This window comes from Anticarsia gemmatalis, chromosome 19 (genome assembly GCF_050436995.1).
Source record: "Anticarsia gemmatalis isolate Benzon Research Colony breed Stoneville strain chromosome 19, ilAntGemm2 primary, whole genome shotgun sequence".
NCBI classification, from domain to species: domain Eukaryota; kingdom Metazoa; phylum Arthropoda; class Insecta; order Lepidoptera; family Erebidae; genus Anticarsia; species Anticarsia gemmatalis.
Genome location: NC_134763.1, coordinates 7,190,434 through 7,214,884, shown reverse-complemented (window position 1 = coordinate 7,214,884; position 24,451 = coordinate 7,190,434). Strand labels below are relative to the sequence as shown.

The 24,451-nt window shown below is 33.4% G+C and overlaps 1 protein-coding gene across 4 annotated transcripts in view; it reads right to left on the bottom strand.

Annotated features, from left to right (window-relative positions):
• Positions 1 to 24,451, bottom strand: part of LOC142980972 (nephrin-like) — a 173,831-nt gene that overhangs the window by 12,797 nt on the left and 136,583 nt on the right. For 3 of the 4 annotated variants that reach the window (XM_076126612.1, XM_076126614.1, XM_076126615.1), the window contains 5 exons: positions 19,813 to 19,828; positions 10,895 to 11,120; positions 9,598 to 9,724; positions 7,909 to 8,102; positions 449 to 559 (listed from right to left, as the gene is read on the bottom strand). In XM_076126612.1, coding sequence (XP_075982727.1) covers positions 449 to 559; positions 7,909 to 8,102; positions 9,598 to 9,724; positions 10,895 to 11,009 — 547 coding nt within the window. In that variant the 5' untranslated portion in view covers positions 11,010 to 11,120; positions 19,813 to 19,828. The remainder of the gene's footprint in view (positions 1 to 448; positions 560 to 7,908; positions 8,103 to 9,597; positions 9,725 to 10,894; positions 11,121 to 19,812; positions 19,829 to 24,451) is intronic. The other variant, XM_076126616.1, reaches the window with a different exon arrangement.

The following is a 24,451-nucleotide window of genomic DNA, read 5'->3' as shown; positions in this document are numbered from 1 at the left end:
GTTGACCCATTCACTCTTATGTGACGCAAGCGAAGTTGCGCGAGTCAGCTAGTGTTTTCATAAAGCCAATACGTGTATGAATTGTTATTTCTATTTTGTTCTGTACATCTGATGAATACTATTATTTATAGATAGATTAGGTAGGTTTAGGTAACGCCTTAATTTTAGTAAATAATTTAATCTCTAACGGGGTTCAAAAATCATCAAATTTTAAAAGATTGTCCTGCATGATAATCAATCAATGCTTCACCTCTTTCAGTAAAGTTAGAGCATTAAATATTGGAGGTGCAAAAAGCTGACGATGGGGAAGGCCCTAAAGGAAATGGCGGGTTGATTTTGAGGTATTTTGGTGGATTGCTAGACGTAATACAGGGCTTGAGGAACTGGAAGTCTACAGAAGAAATATTTGTATAGCAGTGAGACATGATTATAGCATATGTCAACTTACCCCCTATGACCAGGCATCGTAGGACTAGCGTGTCTCCGTCGTGGTAGGGACCCACTCTGCCAACCACCTTGTTGCTCATCTCGTCCATAAAGAAAGGAGGGCTGGGGAGGACTGCAAACATAAACAAACAAATCTTTATAAAACTATTTCCAACACTCGACGACACAAGAAAATGGTAATGTTTATCTGTGTTTTTAAGCTAAACTGCTGAACCGATTTTGATGAAATTTTACAAGCAGATAGTTGAAAACTCGAGATACAACACTCCACGTGCGATGACGCACTGCTAATATCTACAATGCTTGTTAATAATGAATTTTGTATTGCTGTGTGACGTCGTTTTTGCGATGCGTCGACGCAATGCAGTCTAGTGCTTTTACTTAACCTCACAACACAAATCCGATCTTTTTTTGCCCTCTGTCATTCTGGAAAGAAAATGCCTACCCTGAAATGGAACAGTAGTAAGACTAGTAAAATTTAATTTAGTTTATCCTAAATATAACATAGAACAAGCTAATAAGCTCTAAATATATCAAGAACTGAAAAAAACTTTCAAGCAGAAATAATAATTCAACCACAATCCCTTGTCATTGGTTAAGGAATAAAAAGTCCTATTATTTGTTTAAAAGGCACTCGTAAGACGTTTCTATCTGTTATTATTGGATATTCTGATCCCTTTGTGCATATCAAAGGTACTACATGTCTTTGTGGGCTTTAAATAAACACAACTAATGTATCGGTTCATTGGAGTTCTTTAGGGCTGTCGGCGAATCTTCAATACGGAGTAGACTTTCTTAATGGTTAAGTAAACTTCAAAAGTAGTGATGCTTTTGAAAATTTAAAATACACGAAGTATCAATAAACATTTTTTATTTTCTTTTCTCCATCCGTACAGAACTCTTCTTTGAGATGGAACACACAATGTTTAAGGAAATCTAGATAAATTTTATAATAACCTATCTTTTTATCAAATGACTCAAATTTTGATTATTAATGTTTACTTTAATAAAACAAATAACAATATAATATTGTTCGATTTTTTTGTAATTTAGCAAACTCATTATTAGGCAATATCTTTATTATACTCGTATCATAACAAACGTGCGAACTACGTCACCATAAGAAAAAACATAGAAATGTGACAATGTATAAGTGCGAGCGAGAGGGTCCGATAAAATGATACGACGTACTATTGTAATGGCTCGAGTACAGTAGTGTAGTTCAAAGAGCTTGTTATTTTTACAATTCAAAGTCCACCTAGTATTATGGATGGTCGACTTCAAAAGTACCTATCTATTTCGTCCAATGCACATATAAGAATTTTTACAAGGGCTTATTTCAGTTCTATTTCAAATCTTTGTAAAAATGTCTCTATTTTAATATCTATGAGATACTTTGCAATTAAAAAATGACACGCAATTTTTCTTTTTTATGCAGTCTATGCAATACGTAGTACAGTCTAATTAATATAGCGATTAAAGCATAAGTAGAGCTATATAGCCTTTCATTATCGAAGATCAATTGTTTTCAGAGACGGGATCCTTCCGAGAATTATAAAATTGTAGTTATTTGAAACGTGTACAAACAAATATTTCCAATTAAGCATTACAAATTCTTTTATATCAGGATCAGTAAACACGGTTTTCTGAGAATAGCTTTTAATCTGCTATAGATATTCATAGAAATCCGGTTCAGACTTCTTTTATGATTCATAACTGGTCAACGACATAATTGTCGGAAATACCCAAGATTCTTCACCTAACAGATAAAACACAGTTCAAGGATTATCTTGACTATCAAAACAATCTTAGTTTATCATTTAACGACGTGATTCATATAGTTTTACGACTGTAGACCCATTTTTGGACGTATAAAAAAGTATGAAATTTACATATTTTGCCAAATACTGAGGCTATGTATAAATGAATTTGTTGTCAACTTGTGTCCGCAAAAAACCGTACTACCTATAAATCATCTATAATCCTGCTAAAATTTCTTCAAATCGATTCAGCCGGTTCAACGTTAAAGGAGGACAAGCGAAGAAACACACAGGTTTACAATTATGATATATGAATTACAAGCCAAGTTATCAAACTTTAGATAGCTACTGAAGTAGACAAACAATAATTTTACAATACAATAATTTTACAGAATCTAGAAACTAACACGGTTCTTTACAATGGGAACCATCGAGTATCGACAGTTTGACATTTAAAATGTATTTCCTAAATAGTTTCTACGACGCTCGCTAGAGGCGCTGAATCGAATGTTATACAATTTTTTCGACAGCTAGCCGGTTGTCGGTAGTCGATAGTGGTAGAGAATCGCGGTACTGTAAGAGTAAAGTCCCGTTACGCATGATTACATAAAATCACATTTTCGTGGTAACCGATTTCATTTTGAACATTTATGTCCTCATATTTTATAAATGTCCTTCATTAGATTTGAAAGAAATAAATTGGGTATGCGACCTTAGGAATTTCTTTGAGAGCTAGAACGTAAATCTAGATGGATGACGACCCTACATGTTAAAGAGCGATTTAACTTAGAACAAAGTTTTTCTATTTAATGCTCCGATGATATATTCGTTCATCATGGCTCTGTGAAGAGGTGTGCGTGGAAATAAACATCTGCCATATTGATATAGCACAATGTATTAGCTTTATTTTAATGGTTTTTGGATTTTACCAAGAATTTCTGATTAAACTGTGTACTTGTCCATAATTAATCAAACTGTTTTATGCCCGCTTTGGTATGTCTAAATGTCAAATCTCGCCCCACTTTTTCAATATACGTGACTAAAAAACATAGTTAGAACTTCAAAATATCTTATTTGTATAAGTAATTCTAAATACTTTTTATTCTGAATGACGTAACATCAAAACGTATTAATGAACTAGTTTTTATAGAGCTAAATAACATGTAAAGTGCACTTTGTCTTGTAATACTTTGCCATAAACTTCTTTTAATTACAACTAAGTACTTGCATATTTTAAATCAACTTATTCAAAATAAGAATTAAGTTAGCAAAGATAATATAACAACCCCCATAATTTGATAAAAAAGACTAGAAATTCTATTAAACACACCTAATATTTCTTTACTACATGTCAAAGACCTATCTGCTATAGAATTGAACACCCCTATGTGAAGTAGTGAAGTATATCAGATAAAACGACAATATAGTGCTATGAAAAGTATGTCGGGTTGGCCCAATAAATTCAGATAAGTGATTCGCCTACCTCGCGAGAAATACATTCGTATATTCAATTGTGAACTGTTACTGTGGAATTCCGACTGTATGCTTGTTCAGTTTGAGCATTCGTAAATAAAGATTCTTGTACACATTACTGAATAACTTACTTGATGCGTGTTGGTTTGCTGTTGTAACGTTTTTAGCTAATTACATACATACAAACATATACATATATACACACATACTTAATAGAGGTAGAGGTAGGCAGAGACCAAGGAATTTGCTAATCCATATCCATACTCAATATTATAAATGCAAAAGTAACTCTGTCTGTCTGTCTGTTACTCAATCACGCCTAAACTACTGAACCAATTTGCATGAAATTTGGTATGGAGATGTTTTGATATTCGAGAAAGGACATAGGCTTCTTTTTACCCCGGGAAAATGACGCATTTCCATGGGAAAATTCAGGTGGCGAACGGAGTCGCGGGTAAAATTGTAAATATATATTTTTTGTGATGTTACTTACAAATCAAAATATCATATTATAGTTTGTTTGCAGTTGTTCACAACGAACGAACATATGAAGTTTCCAAAGTATTCATAAAGTGTGCCCGAAAGCACTCCATGTGCGCACGTGAATAGTAAATAGACCTTACTATTCTTTAGGTATAATACACTTTAGCCAGTAACTGTCTCTAAGTTCCTATCCAAAAATGTTTTCGGGAATTTTAATCAAAATCCAACCGGTTCCAACGAGTCGTTCATCAATACGTCTACGCTACATCAAATATTGAACGACGCGGGGATGGAAATGTGTAAAAATAAATCTTTTTTTCGTAATCAAACTCCATGTAAGGTTAGGAAAACAAAGAACTCCCATGTATTCAATTTTCGGCTCCGTTTGCTGAAAGCACAATATGTCGGTGGGTAAATGATTATTTTACTTTTCAAGTATTTTTTATTCACGTATGTTGGGTGAAGATAAAGTCCCTGGCTTTTATTAGATCCCTTCAGATTTATTAGACCGTAGCAGGTGATCAATGAATCACTTGAAACATTTTCAGATGAATAAATTAAAATGATCTTGATAATCTTGGAGCGTTGATGGTGAAATTACTTATTGAAATGCTTTACAGCGTTATTACGGAACTTCCTTTGTCTAAATATTAATGTCGCGTCTTATCTTTACTTTGGATGATGTCTTGATTGAATCCCAAACAACAAGCACTCTGAAGGTAATTTTGCAGTCCAATATCAAGAACGTACTCTATAAATATTGTTCAACCCGTTGAACTTAAGTTTTGTACAATATCCCCTTTATAGATTTGTCTTACAATGCCCATTCATGTTGATGCTGTGAAAAAACTACTCAATAATTATACTCAAAACACCATTAAACTACTTGTAAATAGGTAAAATTAAATGCGGTGGATGCTGAAAGAAATTCGGTCAGTCCGTACTTGTGTTGGTTGTCCAATTACACTTTAGTCTATGCACAAAATAAACAAAAATTTTATAATTCATTCGACACTTAACCAATTTGGAGTGTCACGTGCAAAGGATTAATAAAAAAAATATTTTTTTGTGTCGGTTTAAAAACATCTGACATGCTATCATCATATCGCATGAAACGATTTCCGTAGCAGCTGTTCGAAAAACAATAAAATATACAACAGTAACTTATAAATAAACGGCTCGTTTAACTATTCGTGTGTAAACAGTCGTATTAATTAAACAAATGAGGCAGATTTAATTGCGTCATCTGAACGTGGCACGAGAATATTGGAGGCAAGTTTAAATAAATAAATTGTTGTTGACAGCTCGATCAGGTACAGTTATTGAGTGACGTATTGTGGTATTATTTATAGGGACTTTTATCAAATTATGTTCGCAAAACCAATGGTGTACTGCGAATTCAAAAAACATTATTGTATTTACAATAAAATACCTACTTAGTTATAGTTGTTTTTTTAAGTAGTACGTATTTTAATTGTTCAAACAGTATGTTCTTTGGTATCTTCCTAACCCTATGGGAGAAAGGTGTAATTTTATGTACATATTACGTATGTAAAATGGTATATTTTCTAAATATACTGTAGAACAGTATGGGACGTAGAATTTTGTACAAGTATCTATACTTATAATTTGCAAGACAATTTGCACCTAAGATTAGGACAGTTGGTTAGTTTCTTGGGTCAATCATAGGGAGAAAATTTTGAGCTAGGTTCTGGCAAACTTGGTTTGGCATTGACGTTTTGACTAATTGTGTTATATTGAGATAATAGCTTTACAACTATAATAAGAACATGTTCTTCGAAGCAATTACTTATTAATATTATTGATAAGTTACTTTACGACACTCATTAATTCTATAAATTCCTTTGAACTTTGAATTTTAAATTGTAACCTTTAACATTGTTTACTACTAATATTCATAGATTTCGATATCCAACATGACATATTTAAATACAGTGCCTCGATTCTCTACTACTATCGACTACCGACAACCGAACTGTCATCGAGAAATTTTGTATGAAAATCTGATCAGCGCCTCTGACGGGTGTCGTAGGAAACATTTTGGCAGTACATTCTTAATGTCAAAATTTCGATAGCTAGCCGGTTGTCGGTAGTCGATAGTGGTACAGAATCGGGGTACAGGTCGAGTTATTATTATTTATTTAAGTATGTGATAATAATATTAATAATCATTTATTTGTCAAGATTAAGATTCGAGGTATATTGTGATATTTAGGAAATAATTATATGTATAGATGTGAATAAGGCAAGGGAAGTTTATAAGAATTGTTCCAAGTGGTGTTCTAGCGCTATTCTCTACAGTCGGTACTGTCGAGTATCGAAAGTAAGACATTTAAAATGTACTGCCAGAATAGTTCCTACGACAGCCGTTAGAGGCGCTGGTCAGATTTTCATACAAAATTTCTCGATAATAGTAGTAGCCGGTTGTTGGTAATCGATAGTGGTAGAGAATTGAGCTACTTAAGTCTCTGTCTACGGGAAATGCGCGTGATTTATGTATGTAAGTATGTAATGAAATAAATCCATGTTTCGCCATCCATATTGCTGGTTTCATCTCATGGGAGACTGAAAAGGGTATTTAACAATCAAAATGAAGAACTTTTCTAGACCGCATTTTATTTAAGTTACCAATTGAAAAGGTAGCTGTTAATATGTTGACACGACTAACTATACATAAATATGCCTATAGGCCTTTCGCTTCTAAATTGATGTTTCAATCCTTAACAAATTTGATACTTTCGTCTATTGTTAAAAATCTCTTAGATATTTTCGTGTAAACATCTTATTGTCTCACATGACGCACAATATTGATGTGTTATGTTCAAATTATGTAAATTCTGTTATTTAAACGGATAACATAACTATTATGTATATTGTGTCGAAGTTTGCTAAATTATGATTTGTGGTTCGCGTGGGATTGAGCAATTTGTTATTATTTTAACTATTGAAAAATAAAGTCCACGCGGCGTCTGTCAGTCTGTTTGCAATGAATGCTAAAGGTACTGAAAGGGTTTTCATGAGATTTTCACCAACATACTGGTTATAGGATTTGGTATAGTTTCTTGATCACGAAAAAAAGTTCTCACAAGATTTAATTCTTTAATTTATTCATCTTTATCAGTTGAAAGATATAAAAATTACATAAATGGCTTTATTTATTACACTAATAACAACTTAATAAAAATATTGCAATAAAAAATCTGATTTTATGTCTGTCAAACGATGTCAAAGTATTTGATAGTTCGAAATAGATTTTATGGAGACATTCCGCAAAATATACGCCAGTTAAAAGATACATTTTGAGGAGTGTCCACAAGTAGGCACACCTTTAAACAACAAAAAACAACAGGATATTTTATAAAAGCATGACTGGTTATTTAAACCTGACAGTAGTTGCAAGTCAATACTATTTATTATTATAGTACTATCCTAATTGCTGACAAAAAGTTAAAAGCAAAGCCTACATTACATACATCCCCATTAAAAGAAAAGATATTAAATAGGTAGCTCATGCGACACCCTGGAAAAGTATTTAAAAATCAGTATTCAGAAAATATACTAGCTCTAAACATTTGTGCTTTAAGTTTCTCTCCTTAAACTTAAACCCCGCTCTAAACATTTAATGCCTAGAATTTCTCGCCTTAAGCAATATCTAAAATCCATTACTTTAGAAGCCAACTCCAAATCAAAATAGGCCTACAGAAAGAATGTTAGTGAAACTTACCAACGATAGTAAGATTGATGCCCACATTCCTGGTGGGGGAGAGCCTGAAGTCCACGCGGCAGTGGTACATGGCCTCGTCGTCCTCGGTGAGCGCGGTGATGGTGACGGAGGTGGGCTGCGCGCGGATGTCGCCCACCAGCCGCGAGCTGGTGTTGAATGATGGCTCCGACCATTGCTTGTCGGGGACTTCGAAGCTGGTGGAAGGATAACAAAAATTAGAGTGGATTCAGTAATTGTAACTACTATAATAAGTGTCAATACTGTTTTTTTTAAACCCATTACTGTCCCACTGCAGGGCAAGAGTCTCCTCCCAATCGAGGGGGAGGGGCTAGGCCTTAAGTCCACCACGCTGACCTAGACGGGTTGGGGACTTTGCATGCCCTCAATAAATGTATTAAACAAATTTTAGGCATGCAAGGTTTCCTCACGATGTTTTCCTTCAGCGTTAGAGCAAGTGATAATTATAACTTTGAAAAGTCATTGGTGTGTTGCCTCGGATTGATTTTGTATACAGTATGGATACAAAACCTATAAATCACGTTGGTCCAGTGGTGTGGTCTAAGGCATAGAAACTCTGAATTATAGACGCTTAAACTTTTTGATGCGATCTAAAACTCAAGTGTCTAGCAGTGCTGCAGACGCTGGCATATTTTTTGTAGATATTGGTGTTGTTAAAGAGCAACCCCACCAATGTTGGTTATCTCTTTAGAAACAATCTATGGATTTATGCTGAAAAGAGTTATATTATGCAACTTTTTCAAAATTTGCGATAGATTAATAGATAAACAAGAAATGTTTTTAAACATAGAAAATAGTCCCAATAATGTTCATACACTTTTCTAAATCAACAGAACACGTTTTAAAAGAAACCAAACTCGTAACCAAAAGACTATTCGACATGAACTAAAAAACGTTCTTCAACGCTTAACTTTCAGAAATGCTTTGTCCAAGCCCAACTAGTTCAAACTATTTGCTATTAAACTAAACCGTTTACAGGCAGCCAATATTTCTGGGATCAAGCGAGTAAAGTCGCAGATTGAAAGTGCGATGGAAACAGAACAGAGTGAAGTGATTTCACAATGCGTTTCTGTTCAATGTTTCACTTGTTCTATTTTCTAATACGTAGGAGTGGCGCAAATTGATTGTATGTTTTACCTATTGTATTTGCAACCACGAGAATACATGTGTTTTTCTAATATAAATGAATCTGTTATTTTGGCCTCTGTGTCTGTCTACAAAACTCTTCAAAGTGTAATGAACTCACTGTCCAATTATTTTTTTATAAAGAGAATTGTAAACATAGTCTCAGAACGACTTTAAATTTAAATTTACGGTTTGAAATAGTTTAAAATCTGCTAAATCCAGCAGTAACAGTGATTAGTATTTAGAAGCGGATTTAGCTATAAAAAAGACATACCTTGTTAAGCGTTAAGACATGGTTTTTCACCCCTAATAGGTACATGGTATCAACATCAGAGAGGACGAAATTTTGGAACAGCAAACAAATACAATAGTTACACCTTCGGGTTAAACATACGTAATAGCAAGGTAGACCACCCTTGTTGCTTAAGCCATTATCCATGTGAACGTAAATTTTCAAACTGCATGCGTTACACCAAAAGTCCCAAATACACTTGCATACATTGACGTCTACAACCCAGTATTCAATTTAAATGATCGATAGCTCACCTGTATATAGGTTGGTTATTCTTGTACCAGACCAGGATCATGAACTCGTCGTCCGACGCGTCGGGGGTGGAGTCGCATAGCAACGTGACGCTGCCCCCCTCCAAGGCTTGCACGTTGGACACCGGACCTGTGACATACAATAAAAGTACTTAAAAACAATATTTTTAAAAATTTTCACATATATGGGTTACCATTTATGTGATAGATTCAGTAATTGTAACGACTATCATAAGTGTCAATATTTGACCTAAATGAATAAATGATTTGATTTTGATAAAATGACGCACATCTTTTTTCTGTTAAAAACTTCTAAATAATATTTATTGAGATCGTTATAACTTTATTATGGCGGAATTATATGCCATACATACACCTGTGTTTGGCATATAATTACGTCATATCTATGACGTAATGTTGTAATGATAATGACGTCCAACTAAATTTATTTTTTGAAAAAAGTTATCTAATGATAAAAAAGAAAACTTAGCAAAGGAATAGTTCATGTTCATCTCCGATATTTGCGCTGCTATTTTTATCTAAATCGGTTCAGCTGTTAATCTATAAAAGTGTCAGAAAGGAATAGAGCGATTTTCACATTTGCATCAGTGTGAATTTCAACAAAAAGAATCAGATATTGGTAAAGCTTTAAAAAAAGGATAAATTTTAAACAAATATTTTCAGAGGAAACACAACAAAAACTGGCCTAGAAATATATTGTATTGTAAGTTATACAAAATTACTTTATCAGTGTTTGGCCTCTACAATTTCTCGTATCAGACCATAATTTACGTTGCTATAATATTAATTCATTCATGTTTGTTTCCTCCGGAATTCGAGGATCGGAATCGGAAGGCCATAATTATATGTATGTATAGTACGATACATGATATGTGTGCCATATACTTATTAAACTATGTCTCTCTTGAAATTGTTTAAACTTTAGGAGATCTAGGCGTATATTAATACTTGTATAGGAAAAGTTAAGGCTATAGGTGATCTGTCTGTACCTAAATGAGATTCGAGTAAGTGCCTAGTCATCTAAGGGCCGAGGAAACTATTTTTGGGTTTACTTTGTAGATGTATTTGTAAATTAGGCTAGCTACAGTTACTATATTTGGAACACAGTCTAAATAAAATATGTATTTCAATCTACTTTTAATCTATTTACGAATATCTACTTGAACTACTAGGCAATTATAAGAGTATGTTATTTGGCATAGTGTAAGTTATGGTTGTACCAGGTTGCTGTCAACGCAGGGGTAGAAGAAAACTAAAAAAAATAAAGTATAAAAAATACCTAAATTTTGAAGGTTTGTCTCACCATCAACCCCGGGAATAAAAGCATAGCCGCCGGTGCAGATCAGAAGGAATAGGTATATGGGCGCCGGAGTGAGGCGCATCCTACGGCCCATCCATGCTCTCGCGCTGCGCTCTCATTGGTCGAGGCAGCCGCTTGCGCCGCGCATCACCCGCTCTTTGCGCGACTTACATCAGCTGGGTGATCCGCACATGATTGAAGGTATCTGGGAACAAAAGTTAATTAATATTTACTACTGTGCTTAATTTCTATTCACCTCATCATTTATACTTAACTATCATAAACATACCTTACGTGAATAAAATATAGTGTAATAAAGGTATGAATAAATTATGTCGAACTATAACTTTTTTAATTTTCCTATTATGCTTGCAATTATAATAAATTCTAGGTTTATGCCTAAGTTCTAATCTAGCGTGTAAAGCGCAAATAAAATCGGAAACACCAATTTTAAATATTTAGCCATTTTCCACAAGCGGAAAAGTGTAAATGCCTACTAAAATATGTAAATTTAAATGCAGATACTTAACAAACTTCTGCGATACATTGGAACGAACCACTAAATGTCTCTTGTAATTTATGTGACGGATAAAAAGACGAATGGGGCTTTTTAATCCCTGCGTTGAGCGCGGTATTGCAGCGAAACCGCAGGGCTCGCTAGTGTTTTATAAATTAATTAATAAAGTTTGTTATTACGGAATTTGCTGAACAAGTGTGCAATAACAGGCGTTTCGCAAGTCTGTGAAGGATTAACTCGTTGGATAGTTCCGTGGTAAGTTGAAGCCCGAAGAGAATTAAACTGTAAATGGGCTTTGTGTTTTGAAAAGCCGGCTGTAAATAAATAAATACTATACGGGCTTCAATTGTAAAAAGTAAATAAATTATACTGCACGGTCAATTATTTTTATAATACGTGGTCGGAAAATAATATGTTTGTGTTGAAAGAAAACAGTTTTCAATTGGCGTTTGTTTAGTTGTACGATGTGATAATAAAAATAATTATGTGTTTTATTGATATGGCCACGGTTGGTGTAACGATTGCTGTGTTTAAAAAAGTAGTCGATGTACTATTCGGTGCATTTATAATGAAAATTCTCTGAACAACGATTGTAATATTTTAACCGTTTTATTACAACCTTTATAGAGTTTTTATTACCTATTTTATTTAAAGCCGAAGTTTTAATTCTGAAACTAAACTGCATAACTTAAAGTTGAAATAACAAAATACACGTCTAAGCAATTTGACTACCCCAAGTCAGAATCAGACCTAAGACTTCGACACATGCAGTCGTGTAAGCCGAAACTACAAAGGTACCTTTTATAACAAGGTATTACAAAAATTTGTTCACGTTTCTAACTAAATAACGACATGAAAATGAAATTCAATAAGCTATATGTTTAGAAAATAAAACGTATATTTCTGTTATATAAAGCCGTTGTATTTAGTCATCGGCTTAAAGCTCGAGTGTCAAGTATTAAGGAATTCCAATTTAGTATAAAGTTTAGCTTTAATCTATGAGCACTATGAAAGTGTCATGTGAAGCGGATAAACGGCTTCCACTAAAAAGTTTAGCTTCATAGTGGAATGCCTGAAATATTAAACATTTGCGTCGAATAATTTGAATGTGCTACGAAATGAATGAGCAAAGATTGTTTTTATGAGACTAAACTTGCACGAATATTAATTGGTTTGATTACGAACATATTATTATAATCGGTAGCATTATAAGTTATAATGAATAATAGTTAAATATTTTTTTACCAAACCGTGGTTCAAAGTGTGTGATTATGATACTATACTGAAGCCTATAAGATTGTTGACGTATTTCTTACAATACTGGCCACACAATCGGGTATATTATGCCGAATTATGCCTTACACAGATGACTTAAAAAAAAAAAAAATGTTTATTTCGTTATTTCGTACAACTTTTACAATAAATCTTACATAGAGACCTCCTTTTAAGTAAAAAATATACGTGTGCAAAACGAATAGAGGGCTTTCAAAATGACCAATCTCAAAAATATTGATATAAACCGTTAAATTATGTGACTAAATTTCGCGCATCAACTACGTTTCAGCCTGTATATTAAAATAATATAGGCAAAAAATAATAACTTCGAAAAAAAACAAGGGAAATTTTTACCAGAACAAGTTCCCGGAACTGCCATAAAAAAGTTTACGCTTCAATTATTTTAAATTACATAAGTTACTTAATTATCAAACAGTATCGAATTTCTAATGAGTATAAACAAAGTTCTTATGTATTATTGATTTTTTAAACAGGTTTGGTTTGGTTTTTGTTTCTATGTTGCCAAATATTGTGCCTATTTATTGGTAGTAGGTTTGGACTAAAATATTTGTTGTAAATGCGTTACTAGCTTGAAATTAATGACAGTAATCAAGTTATTATAGAAATTGTGGTAATATGTAATAAATAGCCTGTACCTCGATATTTTACCACTATCGACTACCGACAACCATTTTGACAATAAGAATGGCTACTTTCCATGATAGACCTAATAAAAACTGCTACCTTCTTCTTCTTATTAAGTTGTTCAAGCCGCACGAAGGCCTTTGACGTGGCTTCGTTAAGCCACGTCAAAGGCCACGTCACTCTTATCTTGATTAACTACTGAACTTATCTGCACCAACTTTTTACGTGCCCTCCGAAGCACGGAGACGCTCAGTTCAAATACCGCTATACGGTCACCCATCCCTGGCATGACCTCGCCAAAGGTTGCTTAACCCACAGATCGTTTACCGACCGGTGAGCAGGAGCACAACTGGCTACGGATGCCTACTACCTTAGTTAGTATTTTATCCATGCTTCGGGTCTACCTTTAATATTGTAAATGGTTCTAAATACTGTCTGTAAAGTTGTCCAAACTTTTTGGACCGAACAGGTAAATGAGGGCAAAAAGGTATTTATGTAAATCCGACTGTACCTAAATGGACATGTTTTGAACTCCGTGACTCTATTTAATAGTTCAAAAATTATTTTGAGTAGCATGTGTGTTTTAATTGAAGTTTTGGTAGTAATGTAAATTCAAAAAGTATATGTATGTATGCTTAACTTTTGCGTGTATATGGATTTGTAGCGAAAAGATAAACCTTCATTTTTCAGGATGTTCATCTAACTATCTTGATCAGTTTCATTTAATATCGATTTACATTTAAAGTAAAACTGATTTATTCGTCGTATGGTTAGTGGTCAACCTAGTGTCAAAGTTGTTCAAGCTGCCAGAAGGCCTTTGACATTGCTTAACAACTGTTACCTATCTTAATTGACAACCTTTTATGTACCCTTAAAAGCACAGAGACGTTCGGCACATACTACAATGCGGCCACCTATCGACAAAATGTCCGCGCTAAAGTTGCTTACCCCCGGTTTCTGAGGTACATTTTAGCGGTAGTTTATCCGTTCGATAGCATTTAAACTCATCAAGTTAATCTACTTGATCGTTGAGTTGATAGTTAAGTTACTTTAGCATACAATATTCAAGTATTAGTGCAAATATTTTTGATACATTTTAATATTTAAAGATTTATTTATAAGTTACCATTAATATGTTCTAAAACGATAGAAAAGTTTGCATCTACCTATGTAAACTTTTCTATCGTGTTAGAACACTGTATACAACTGTATACAAGATGAAAAAGGTCTTAAAGTAAAAATTAAGTTATATAAAGTTAGTATATGATTTAACACGTGTAAATAAGATTATTTTGAGGTCAAACAATCATATGAATTTTAAGGAAGTCACAAACAAATGATCAGAGGTATCAATTTGTGTAAATTATTATAATTATTATTAGCACCTAAAGGTTATTTTTGTATTAAACGCGGCAGTCTTTGTTGCGTTATTAACATTCTTGGTATCACCATAATCGGTGTTATAATTGGTTTTTAGCATTCACATAATTCGGAGGTAGTGTTTTAAATGCCTATAGAATCCTTTTTAATTTGAAATAACTAACGGTGTATCTATAATATATTAAAATAACAGTTTGTGTTTCTTTGATTTGTTTTTACTAAAACAGATTTTTTTTAATAGATTATTCATAAAATATTTATCATACCACTGTGAATGATTTTTTTTATACATTAACAGTGTAAAAATTGTTGGTCAATATACATACATAAAATCACGCCTTCTTCCTATAGGGGCAGGCAGAGACTAGAGAACACCACTTGGTACGATCCTGACCTTCGGATGGGAAAAGGCGTTTATTTTTATTATGCATGCATACTATATAACATAATAATATTGTAAATTTAAAAATTATCGAATTATCGAATTATCGCATGTAACTAATTTTGGGATACACTTGAGTGACATTCATTCGGAATAGAAATTCACTGGGATAATTAACTAATACCAGTGGTATTAGTTTTTTGGTATTAAACAGGAATAGGTCTTTTTTATACTGGAACAGTCAGCCTTAAATAAAATAGAATGAAACCACAATATCTTAATAATCTAGACGTGTTTAATGAAATAACAAAGGCAGTAAGTAAAACTAGTACTTTACGTTTCATTGTAATAGTAAAACATAAACTACGTTAGTCAAACTTTATGTTTTAAAAGCCCCAGTTACTTACGGTCCGTTTCACGGAGTAAACCATATAGAACGACAACTTAGTAGAGAGAGTGCAAGCGAAATGTTAGGCCTTTTAAGGTAAAATGCGTGTACGCGTTAGTTCCCGTATTCTATTATACATTAAACATGCAATGCGAGAGTTTAAAAGTTATGTTAGTAGAGAGAACGATTTATCTAGATTGTAATAAAATATACTGCATCTCTCGAGTACTCTCGCATAAGTATCAATCGAATTTGGAGTCGAAGTGATCGATATGGCTAAAATTGTAATTTGTATCCGTTTTTTGTATGTTTGTGAAAGTCCCCGCGACAAAAGAGCAATTGTTAATGCGGGAGTTGTCTTTATTAAAACAAAAATGTTGTGCATCATAAATTAATAATCCGATTTTAGCAAGTGGCGTTATTTGGTCTCTGCCTACTCCCCTAAAAGAAACAAAGTGTTTATTTCCAAAATAAAGTAGATGCAATAAACAGACCACTATTAGCTGGATAAGTTTGTACGTCACTGATGATCTAAATTCTGATTTTGAAATACCTTTACAGCTGCGAACTTCGCGTACAAGGCTCTCTACTAAGTTGTTGGACTACAGTAATACTAAAAGTAATGCAGCTCACATATTTTCTACTTAACTGGTATTAAAAGTTACATTTAAAATGAAATGAAATCTGAGTGCTTTCATTCACGAGGTAAGTAATTAAGAATACATGTGGTTTGAAACGTTGCGGATAGGTTTTTATTTTATTGATATAATTTTTTGTGGTTTCCCACTGTATTTTTAGTATACTTTTTTTAATGTAGACTGAATCTGGGGGTTTGGTAGTATATACGAATGCTAAAGATGCCGTTTCAGGATCGATTCCAGAGGATTCCAGCGACTGGGACCGCAATTAACTGGACCTATGAGCCTTGTAGATGACTAGCGCTGGAACCCTCCGATTCCTTGGTTGGGAAAGGTGTTATTGGTCTTTTTAAATTTAATTATTTTCAATAGTAGCTCTGGTTGCCGTGTCCGGAACATGGAAATAGGCTCACCTCTTATTTACAAGGGATTACCGTCCTTGGTAGTGAAACGTGATTTTTGAGTTTTATTTTGATAGATGGATTGTCTGCTCTATATCTTTACAGTAGATACTGTTGAGTAACGAGAGTATCACATTTTAAAATGACTGCTAAATTAGTTCCTACAAACCCCGCTAGACGCGCTGATTAGATTTTCATACAAAATTTCCCGATAGCTAGTTAGGTTGTTTGTAATCGATAGTGGTAGAGAATCAAATTTACTTATTTTTTCTTTCTTATATCGATATATTATTATTATTGATCACTGAAACATAAGTGCAACTAGATAATAATATAATCAGAATATGTATCGTTTCATTATCCTTGTATAGACAGATAAACGTAGCGATAGAATTTTTTCTTTGAAATCGTTCAAGGAATTTACGGAACTCATGATTAGAAAAGCTTGTTCTACTTCCGAGAAATGGTCGCAGGCAGTGCATACTTCTTTTTATTTTTACTCTAGAGTATTTAGTCTGAAAGGCATCGTTGACTTTTAAAATTATTGTCTTAATCAAGAAGTTAAACGCCGGAGTAATTTTATAGAGGTATTTAGATACCCAGCAGAATCTATACTATAATATAATATAATATTATAAAGCTGAAGAGTTTGTTTGTTTGATTATTTGTTTGTTTGTTTGTTTGTTTGTTTGAACGCGCTAATCTCAGGAACTACTGGTCCGATTTGAAAAATTCTTTCAGTGTTAGATAGCCCATTTATCGAGGAAGGTTATAGGCTATATAACATCACGCTACGGTCATTAGGAGCGGAGTAGCAACGAAATAATATAATATTATAAAGCTGAAGAGTTTGTTTGTTTGATTATTTGTTTGTTTGTTTGTTTGTTTGTTTGTTTGAACGCGCTAATCTCAGGAACTACTGGTCCGATTTGAAAAATTCTTTCAGTGTTAGATAGCCCATTTATCGAGGAAGGTTATAGGCTATATAACATCACGCTACGGTCATTAGGAGCGGAGTAGCAACGAAAAATGTTATAAAAACGGGGAACATTTTTACCAATTCTCTTAGGTGACGCAAGCGAAGTTGCGCGGGTCAGCTAGTGTTTTATAAGAATAAAGTAAGTAAATAAAGTTTTTCTGCAGTCACTCACTTAAAGGTGAGAATGACGATACTTTCTTTCCACGGAATAAGTTTAAATTTATATGATAATAATGTTTTTATCTATACTAATATTATAAAGCTGAAGAGTTTGTTTGTTTGTTTGAACGCGCTAATCTTAGGGACTACTGGTCCGATTTGAAAAATTCTTTCAGTGTTAGATAGTCCATTTATCGAGGAGGGTTATAGGCTATATATCATCACGCTACGACTAATAGGAGCGGAGTAGCAACGAAAAATGTTACAAAAACGGGGAAAAATTTGACCCATTCTCTCTTATGTGACGCAAGCGAAGTTGCGCGGGTCAGCTAGTTCCATATATTTTTAAAAGTATGCGTCAATATTATAATATCGTTTAACTAGTCACAAAAAGCGATACACAATACAAATCTACGGTTACATTATTAACCTTCCCACCCATACTATTTACGTAGCAAACAATTTGTTTACGAATTATTAATTTTAAGCGAAATTTCGTGACTGATGCAATTACATTATTGATTAAACGCAAGATTATCCCCGATTACACAGTCGTGAGCCATTGTTACTGAACAATGCATTCTCATAATCTGATTGATTTAGATAGGGTATTGTTTGTCGCTTAATTTTTAATTTCTGCATACAATACTCGGCTTATCGAGATGAAAACTGGATCGTGGTTTAAGCTGCTGTTTAAGGAACGATAAATAAGTAATATCATGATATATGTTCACATAATACCAAGTAAGTATGTAATTGTGGTGTTGTTATGGTAGATGCCCTTTACACTTAGGCCATTACAAACGTATGAACTACTTCATATCATTGCATAGCACTCTTTCACTCAAACGTCTTATCATTTCATTGGACTTTCTCGCTCACATTTAGATATTGTTACATACCTATGATTAAAAGAAAAGTTAAAATGAAGTTACTAAAGTCCAGAATGTCCCCTACACTATATGAACCCCTTTGTGAGACAACTGAAGGTTTTCAGGTGCATTGCGCTGTCATCATGCTGAGATTCATTTGATTACGACGTAGTTGTGACAGTCGTACCAGTTTTTTCAGTTAAAAAATTCTGCTTTACATGTGGATTAACTTATTTTGTGTGCTTGTCAATCCCATAAAATTATCAATACTTAACACGTCTTCTGCGAACAAAAGATAATTTTCTGTAGCTAGCTACCATCATCATACGGAGCACTTACAAAAACCACTATGTGTTGCATCATTCCTATTACCGATAACTGAATTCTACATTCAGTTAATTGATATTTTGGTTGTATTTCAGTACTATAATGTCCTGCGATCATTTCTATTATACATCATAAATCTTGTTCTCAAATATATACGAATGTATCACACTTGTAATGATATATCATTAACATATCACGATTAGCCTCAGGCAAAGTTTACAAATATTTTTATAAATTTCGCATCGAAAATGTGACTTAAACTTTGGCTACGATATAAATACATTTAAAAATAAGTTTAAGCTTTTGAATACATAATATCACACCTATACCATATAACCACAAACCTATATATAAACAACACACCTAATAATAGTAGGTGTAGGTAGAAATGTATGAAATTCACCTACGTTTTGCCATTTACAATGTTAGTCGCATGTAATCGAGGGCAAGCCTATTGCCGTATACCAGGCACGTTACTAGACTCCGGACTATTATTGAGAAATATTCTATCAATTAGAAGGTCTTATAAAAACTAAGGACCTTAACTAGACGACGGATAAGTCAGTTGACCTCACCAAATTCTGGTCAACAATTGTTTAGGTAATGTTATGATGAGCCCTTGACACGACAGAAGAAGAAGAGATATATTCTAATATCAATGACAAGAGATCAATGGCTTTAGCATTCTTAGTTGTAATTTTTAAATGACGCCAATTAACCGAGTAATGCTTGACTGTTATGGTGTTCAAATTAATTGAGCTCACAAATTAATGTGTTAGGGTGACCAGTTCAATTTCATACCATAAAAGGCATTTAATAGCTTTCACACTTGGTTTCTTCTTTTATGGACAAAACGCTGTTTATTTAATGTGTCATGAGAAGTCGATAACACATCGGCTTGTCAGCCAACGTGTTATTGTGCTCCCTTACTCACCAGAGGCAGTATGTTCCTGAAACAATTAAAATCAAAAATTAAACTTGAAATCTAGATATAACTTAATCGTAACGCAAAATAGAATTCTTTAAAAAGGTCTTATGTTTTAAAAGAATATATTTCCCTGCATAAAAAAATTAGTCATGTACAAGTATATAAACAATGAATTCAAAGCAAAGCCAGACCCCCCTTCAGATATATGTGCGTTTGTTGAAAACGAACTTACAGTTACCGTAAGCAATGTTACAGCTGTATAAAATTACGTATGATCAGCGCCTCTCGCGGACGTCGTAGAAACTATTTTGGCAGTATATTTTAAATGTCAAACTCTCGATACTCGATGGTTTCGATTGTACAGAATTGCGCTACTCAGTTCGGTTATTGTATTTTTCGTCTTCGTAACTGTCAGCGATCAATCACTAACGTTCACAAGCTTATTGCATATTGCACCGCATGCGATTGTGAACACAATCCATTCAACTACTCATATTACTTTTATTTTAGTGGCTCTATCGGAAACATTTAATGCTCGGAAATTTCAGACTCCGGTTGCAGTGATTTTTTACGATATCGATGCATATTTTTGTATTTTGGGCATTTATATTAATAGGTCTCGTAAAGTTGAACTTTCAGGTCAATTATAAATATCCGTTTTTGTTATTATAGACATTTTCCATGGGGGTTATAAGTAGGCGTTGAGCTTTTCCATCACACTGCTTTTACGGACGCGGAGTAATCGCTTTAAATCACTGCGAATTACAGCTCAGTGATACTTAATAATTTAACACTTTAAGCGAAAATCTGTCAATCAGTGCTAATTTATGCTTTATACCACTCGGCTGTTGTTTATCTTTTGCGAATATCGCCGTAATATTCCGTATTATACTATTACATTACTTAAATTCTTTTAAACTTAACAGCGTCTATAGTAAAGCATTTACTCGATAGAGCCCACACTAAAACGAACGCATTGCGCAATTGCTTTACTTCAACGTCAGTAAAAGCAATGTAGGGATAGCAAAACTCACAATTTGCAGACGGTCATCGTTAAGAATTTCGAGCCAAAGCAAAACCATCACTTAGAGCAAAATTCACAACTCGATCGAAAAAAACTGTGAGTAAGGAGCATAAAATGTAATAAAATTACCAATTCTCTATCGCATTTGATTTAATTTGTCTCTTTCAAAGCTTTTCTCTACCGTCCATAGTGTTGCGACACTAAACGACACTAATTGTCTGCTAGGGTTGCCCCTTGATTGCCGTTTGTTGGACACATTCATCAGGCGCATATTTCATCGTACAGTTTGATAAATGGACCTGCTGCTCCAAACTGAGTCATTACAGTTTTTGGGCGTTCAATTGCTCAATAGAAATATTTTGATGTACTTGTGTGTACAGTGGTTCTAAACTTTTATTCGTGTTGTGTTAGAATTTAATTGTGGATATGTTACTGTAAAAGCCCGGACTGTGGTAAATCCTAAGATTTTCCGGTAAAACCTAAGATTTACCAACTCTCAATAGTAAAAGTATATACAAATTGTGACTTTAATTTTGCTGTTGATTTGCGTACCTTTTGTAGATAAAAGTACTAACTCAAAAAAGGAGGTTTTCAGGTGTCTGATTTTTATGTTTGCTGTCATAACTTTTTGTTGAATGGACTTATATTTAGGTTCTATTTTTGTTGAAAAGCTGGTTCCTCGAATATGCGAATGTTTGGAATGTATACCTTTTTGTACACTAGACCGATAACTATAACGTCAACTTTGAACTTTCGCTATTATCATGTCGTCCAGTAAAAGACCGGAAAGTCTTCAAAAAGTTCTCTATTTATTTACAAAGCGCTAATAAATAATTTAGTTTTAACAATGATTGATAACAGAATAGCAAATTGTTCCTCTTCGGTATAATAAATTTACCTTTGAAGTGTTTATTTGCGTAGTTAAACTAACATATTTGAGAACCGTTGATTCACAAACCATAAGGCAAGGTGTCAAGGTTTCCCCGTGGGCGTCCAATGATTTAAAAACTTACATAATCACATCAATCTGATGATTTAAAGGTGTTATTCGCAAACTGATTCGTTGGACGATATCCTTATTTAGATTTTTTGTGTTTATACTCATCAGTATATTATTATTATCTATACTAATATTATAAAGCAGAAGAGTTTGTTTGTTTGATCGTTTGTTTGTTTGAACGCGCTAATCTCAGGAACTACGGGTCCGATTTGAAAAAATATTTCAGTGTTAGATAGCCCATTTATCGAGGAAGGCTATAGGCTATATATCATCACGCTAGGACCAATAGGAGCAGAGTACCAGTAAAAAAAATTACAAAAAGGGGTAAAATTATGACCCATTCTCTATTATGTGACGCAAGCGGAGTTGCGCAGGTCAGTTAGTGTTGTTATAAAGACTTGACCTTGTGTGTCACTTGCGGATTTAGGCTGATGGCTTTATACAAAGGGAGCTTGTCAAATTTTAAAGATATGAAGCGTTACTTAAGCGTATTTTTTTTATTTATTAAATGTATTTTTTAATAGGCAGTGAATGCCTATGGCATAGTGGTCGGGCCAAGGCTTTACAAAGTGCATATTTTTATATATGTATTATCATAGCATCAACTACGACCTACTTATTTTGGGAAGAAAGTAGAGAGTGAATTTTTTTAAGACAATTGAGGCAGTTTAAGTTTTTGGCACATAAAATTATGTAGAATTATACTCGGCTCCTTAATTGATCACGGTTGTACTTATCTTTTTACTGAAAGATAAATTGTTATTGTGCCTGGCATATTGCTAAATACACCTAACCCCCGGTTTCTGAGTACATTTAGCGGTAGTTTATCTGTTCCATAACGTTTTGTTGTATGAGTTTTAACGCTATTGAATAAATAAACTGCCGTTAAATGTACCTCAGAAACCGGAGGTTTTAGGATTATTCTTGCCTTCATATCAGTTTCTCAAAGCTGTATCTTCCACTGATGACACAGGTCGGAGAAAAATATCCATAGATAAAAACATTCTGTCTTAAACTGGTAGCCGTTTGATGAGTCATAAAATAGCATGTTTATGTAATATTTTAGCATACATATTACTATTTATTATGTATAATCGTAATAAAACACGCCAATCAAACTAATATCCAATATTAGTTAGTTAGTGCTCTAGTTCAAAGGATTATATATTCGCGTAGTAGTAAATTATGATTCAAGAAATCGATAGGCCTCATTATAAGTTTTTTTAAAACTAGATTGAATAGTAGGTAATAAAAATCTATAAAATCTTATTTTTGTTAGAATTACTGTCGTTAAAGTTATGGCCTATTATTTAGACAAGGAGAGATCCTGCTATGAGTATTCTTACCATACGTATAATAGGTTAATGTAATATGAATGTTTGTTACTATTTAAAAAAAAAACACTCAAATGATTTTAATGTTTATTATTTGGATTATCTAACATATACAGCATACTTTAAAGCGGAAAATCTTTCAACACGAAAGACGTCGCGGGAAGTCTGTATAAAATCAAAATTATAAAATTTTCCCTTGTGGTAAAGTCTGTGTGTTAGAACAGTACTTGGTACATTTATCGGTAGTTCATGTATTCAATAGCGCTTAAACTCTAAAACAACCTTATTGAATAGATAAGCTACCGCTAAATGTACTCAGGAACCGGGCATGAGTTTCTCTAAGCCGGTGATTTACTGACACGTTAGAAAGTAAAATACTAATCAATTATCAGTCTAAAAAAAAGAAAAAATATTGCCTTTTTCGATCCGTTATCTAATCGGCTTAACGTTGGATTAGAAGAATAATAAATCTTCCAAAGTGTAAATGTTGCCAGCTGAAAACGTTTTATCTACTTAAATTACCAACAATTTTTACTGGAAGACAATTTCTCGATACATTTACTTGTAAACCCTTATTTTTCTTTTTTATTACACACGTTATTCTATCGGCAAACGTATTGACTATAATGGTCTTTACAGATTTATTGGCTTATGGGTTACTTTGGCCCGTTTCGTAAAGAAACAAATTTAATCTTGTTTTTTATGTCTTGTCATAGCTGCGGGGGTAGAATATTATAATACATTTTGAAGGTTGTATTTTCAATATTGTAGGGTATATATAACTTGATTTTTCTTGATCTCACAAATATTTGATCCGCGTGGAAATCGAACCAACGACCTACCGACGCATTGGTAGTGGCAAGTCTACTTTAATAAGAAGCCACGGAAGCAGTCATATTTCCATAAACTATGCACTATTATTTTTAATATTTATTAAGTTAGCAAAAAAGTAATTTAGATATTTGACATTAATCAATAGATGGTTACAACTTACATATTATTATATAGGTTATTGTTTTTAGTACATTCAAATACCTGTTAGACTCTTTTGTCCTATGTTAAAGAGAGAGTTAATAGACATTTACTTAGTACGAAATCGTTAGTATAAATCATAACTCTATTGTTATTAAATGTTATGATAGTATAAATTTGTAATCTGGGTGTAATAAAATATTGAATGAACCTAGAACAATGATTCTTTATCTATACTAATATTATAAAGCTTCTATTTATAAAACTGGTTTTGGTGTCTGTAACTGTGTATTTTTGAAGATAAAGCGAAGTATT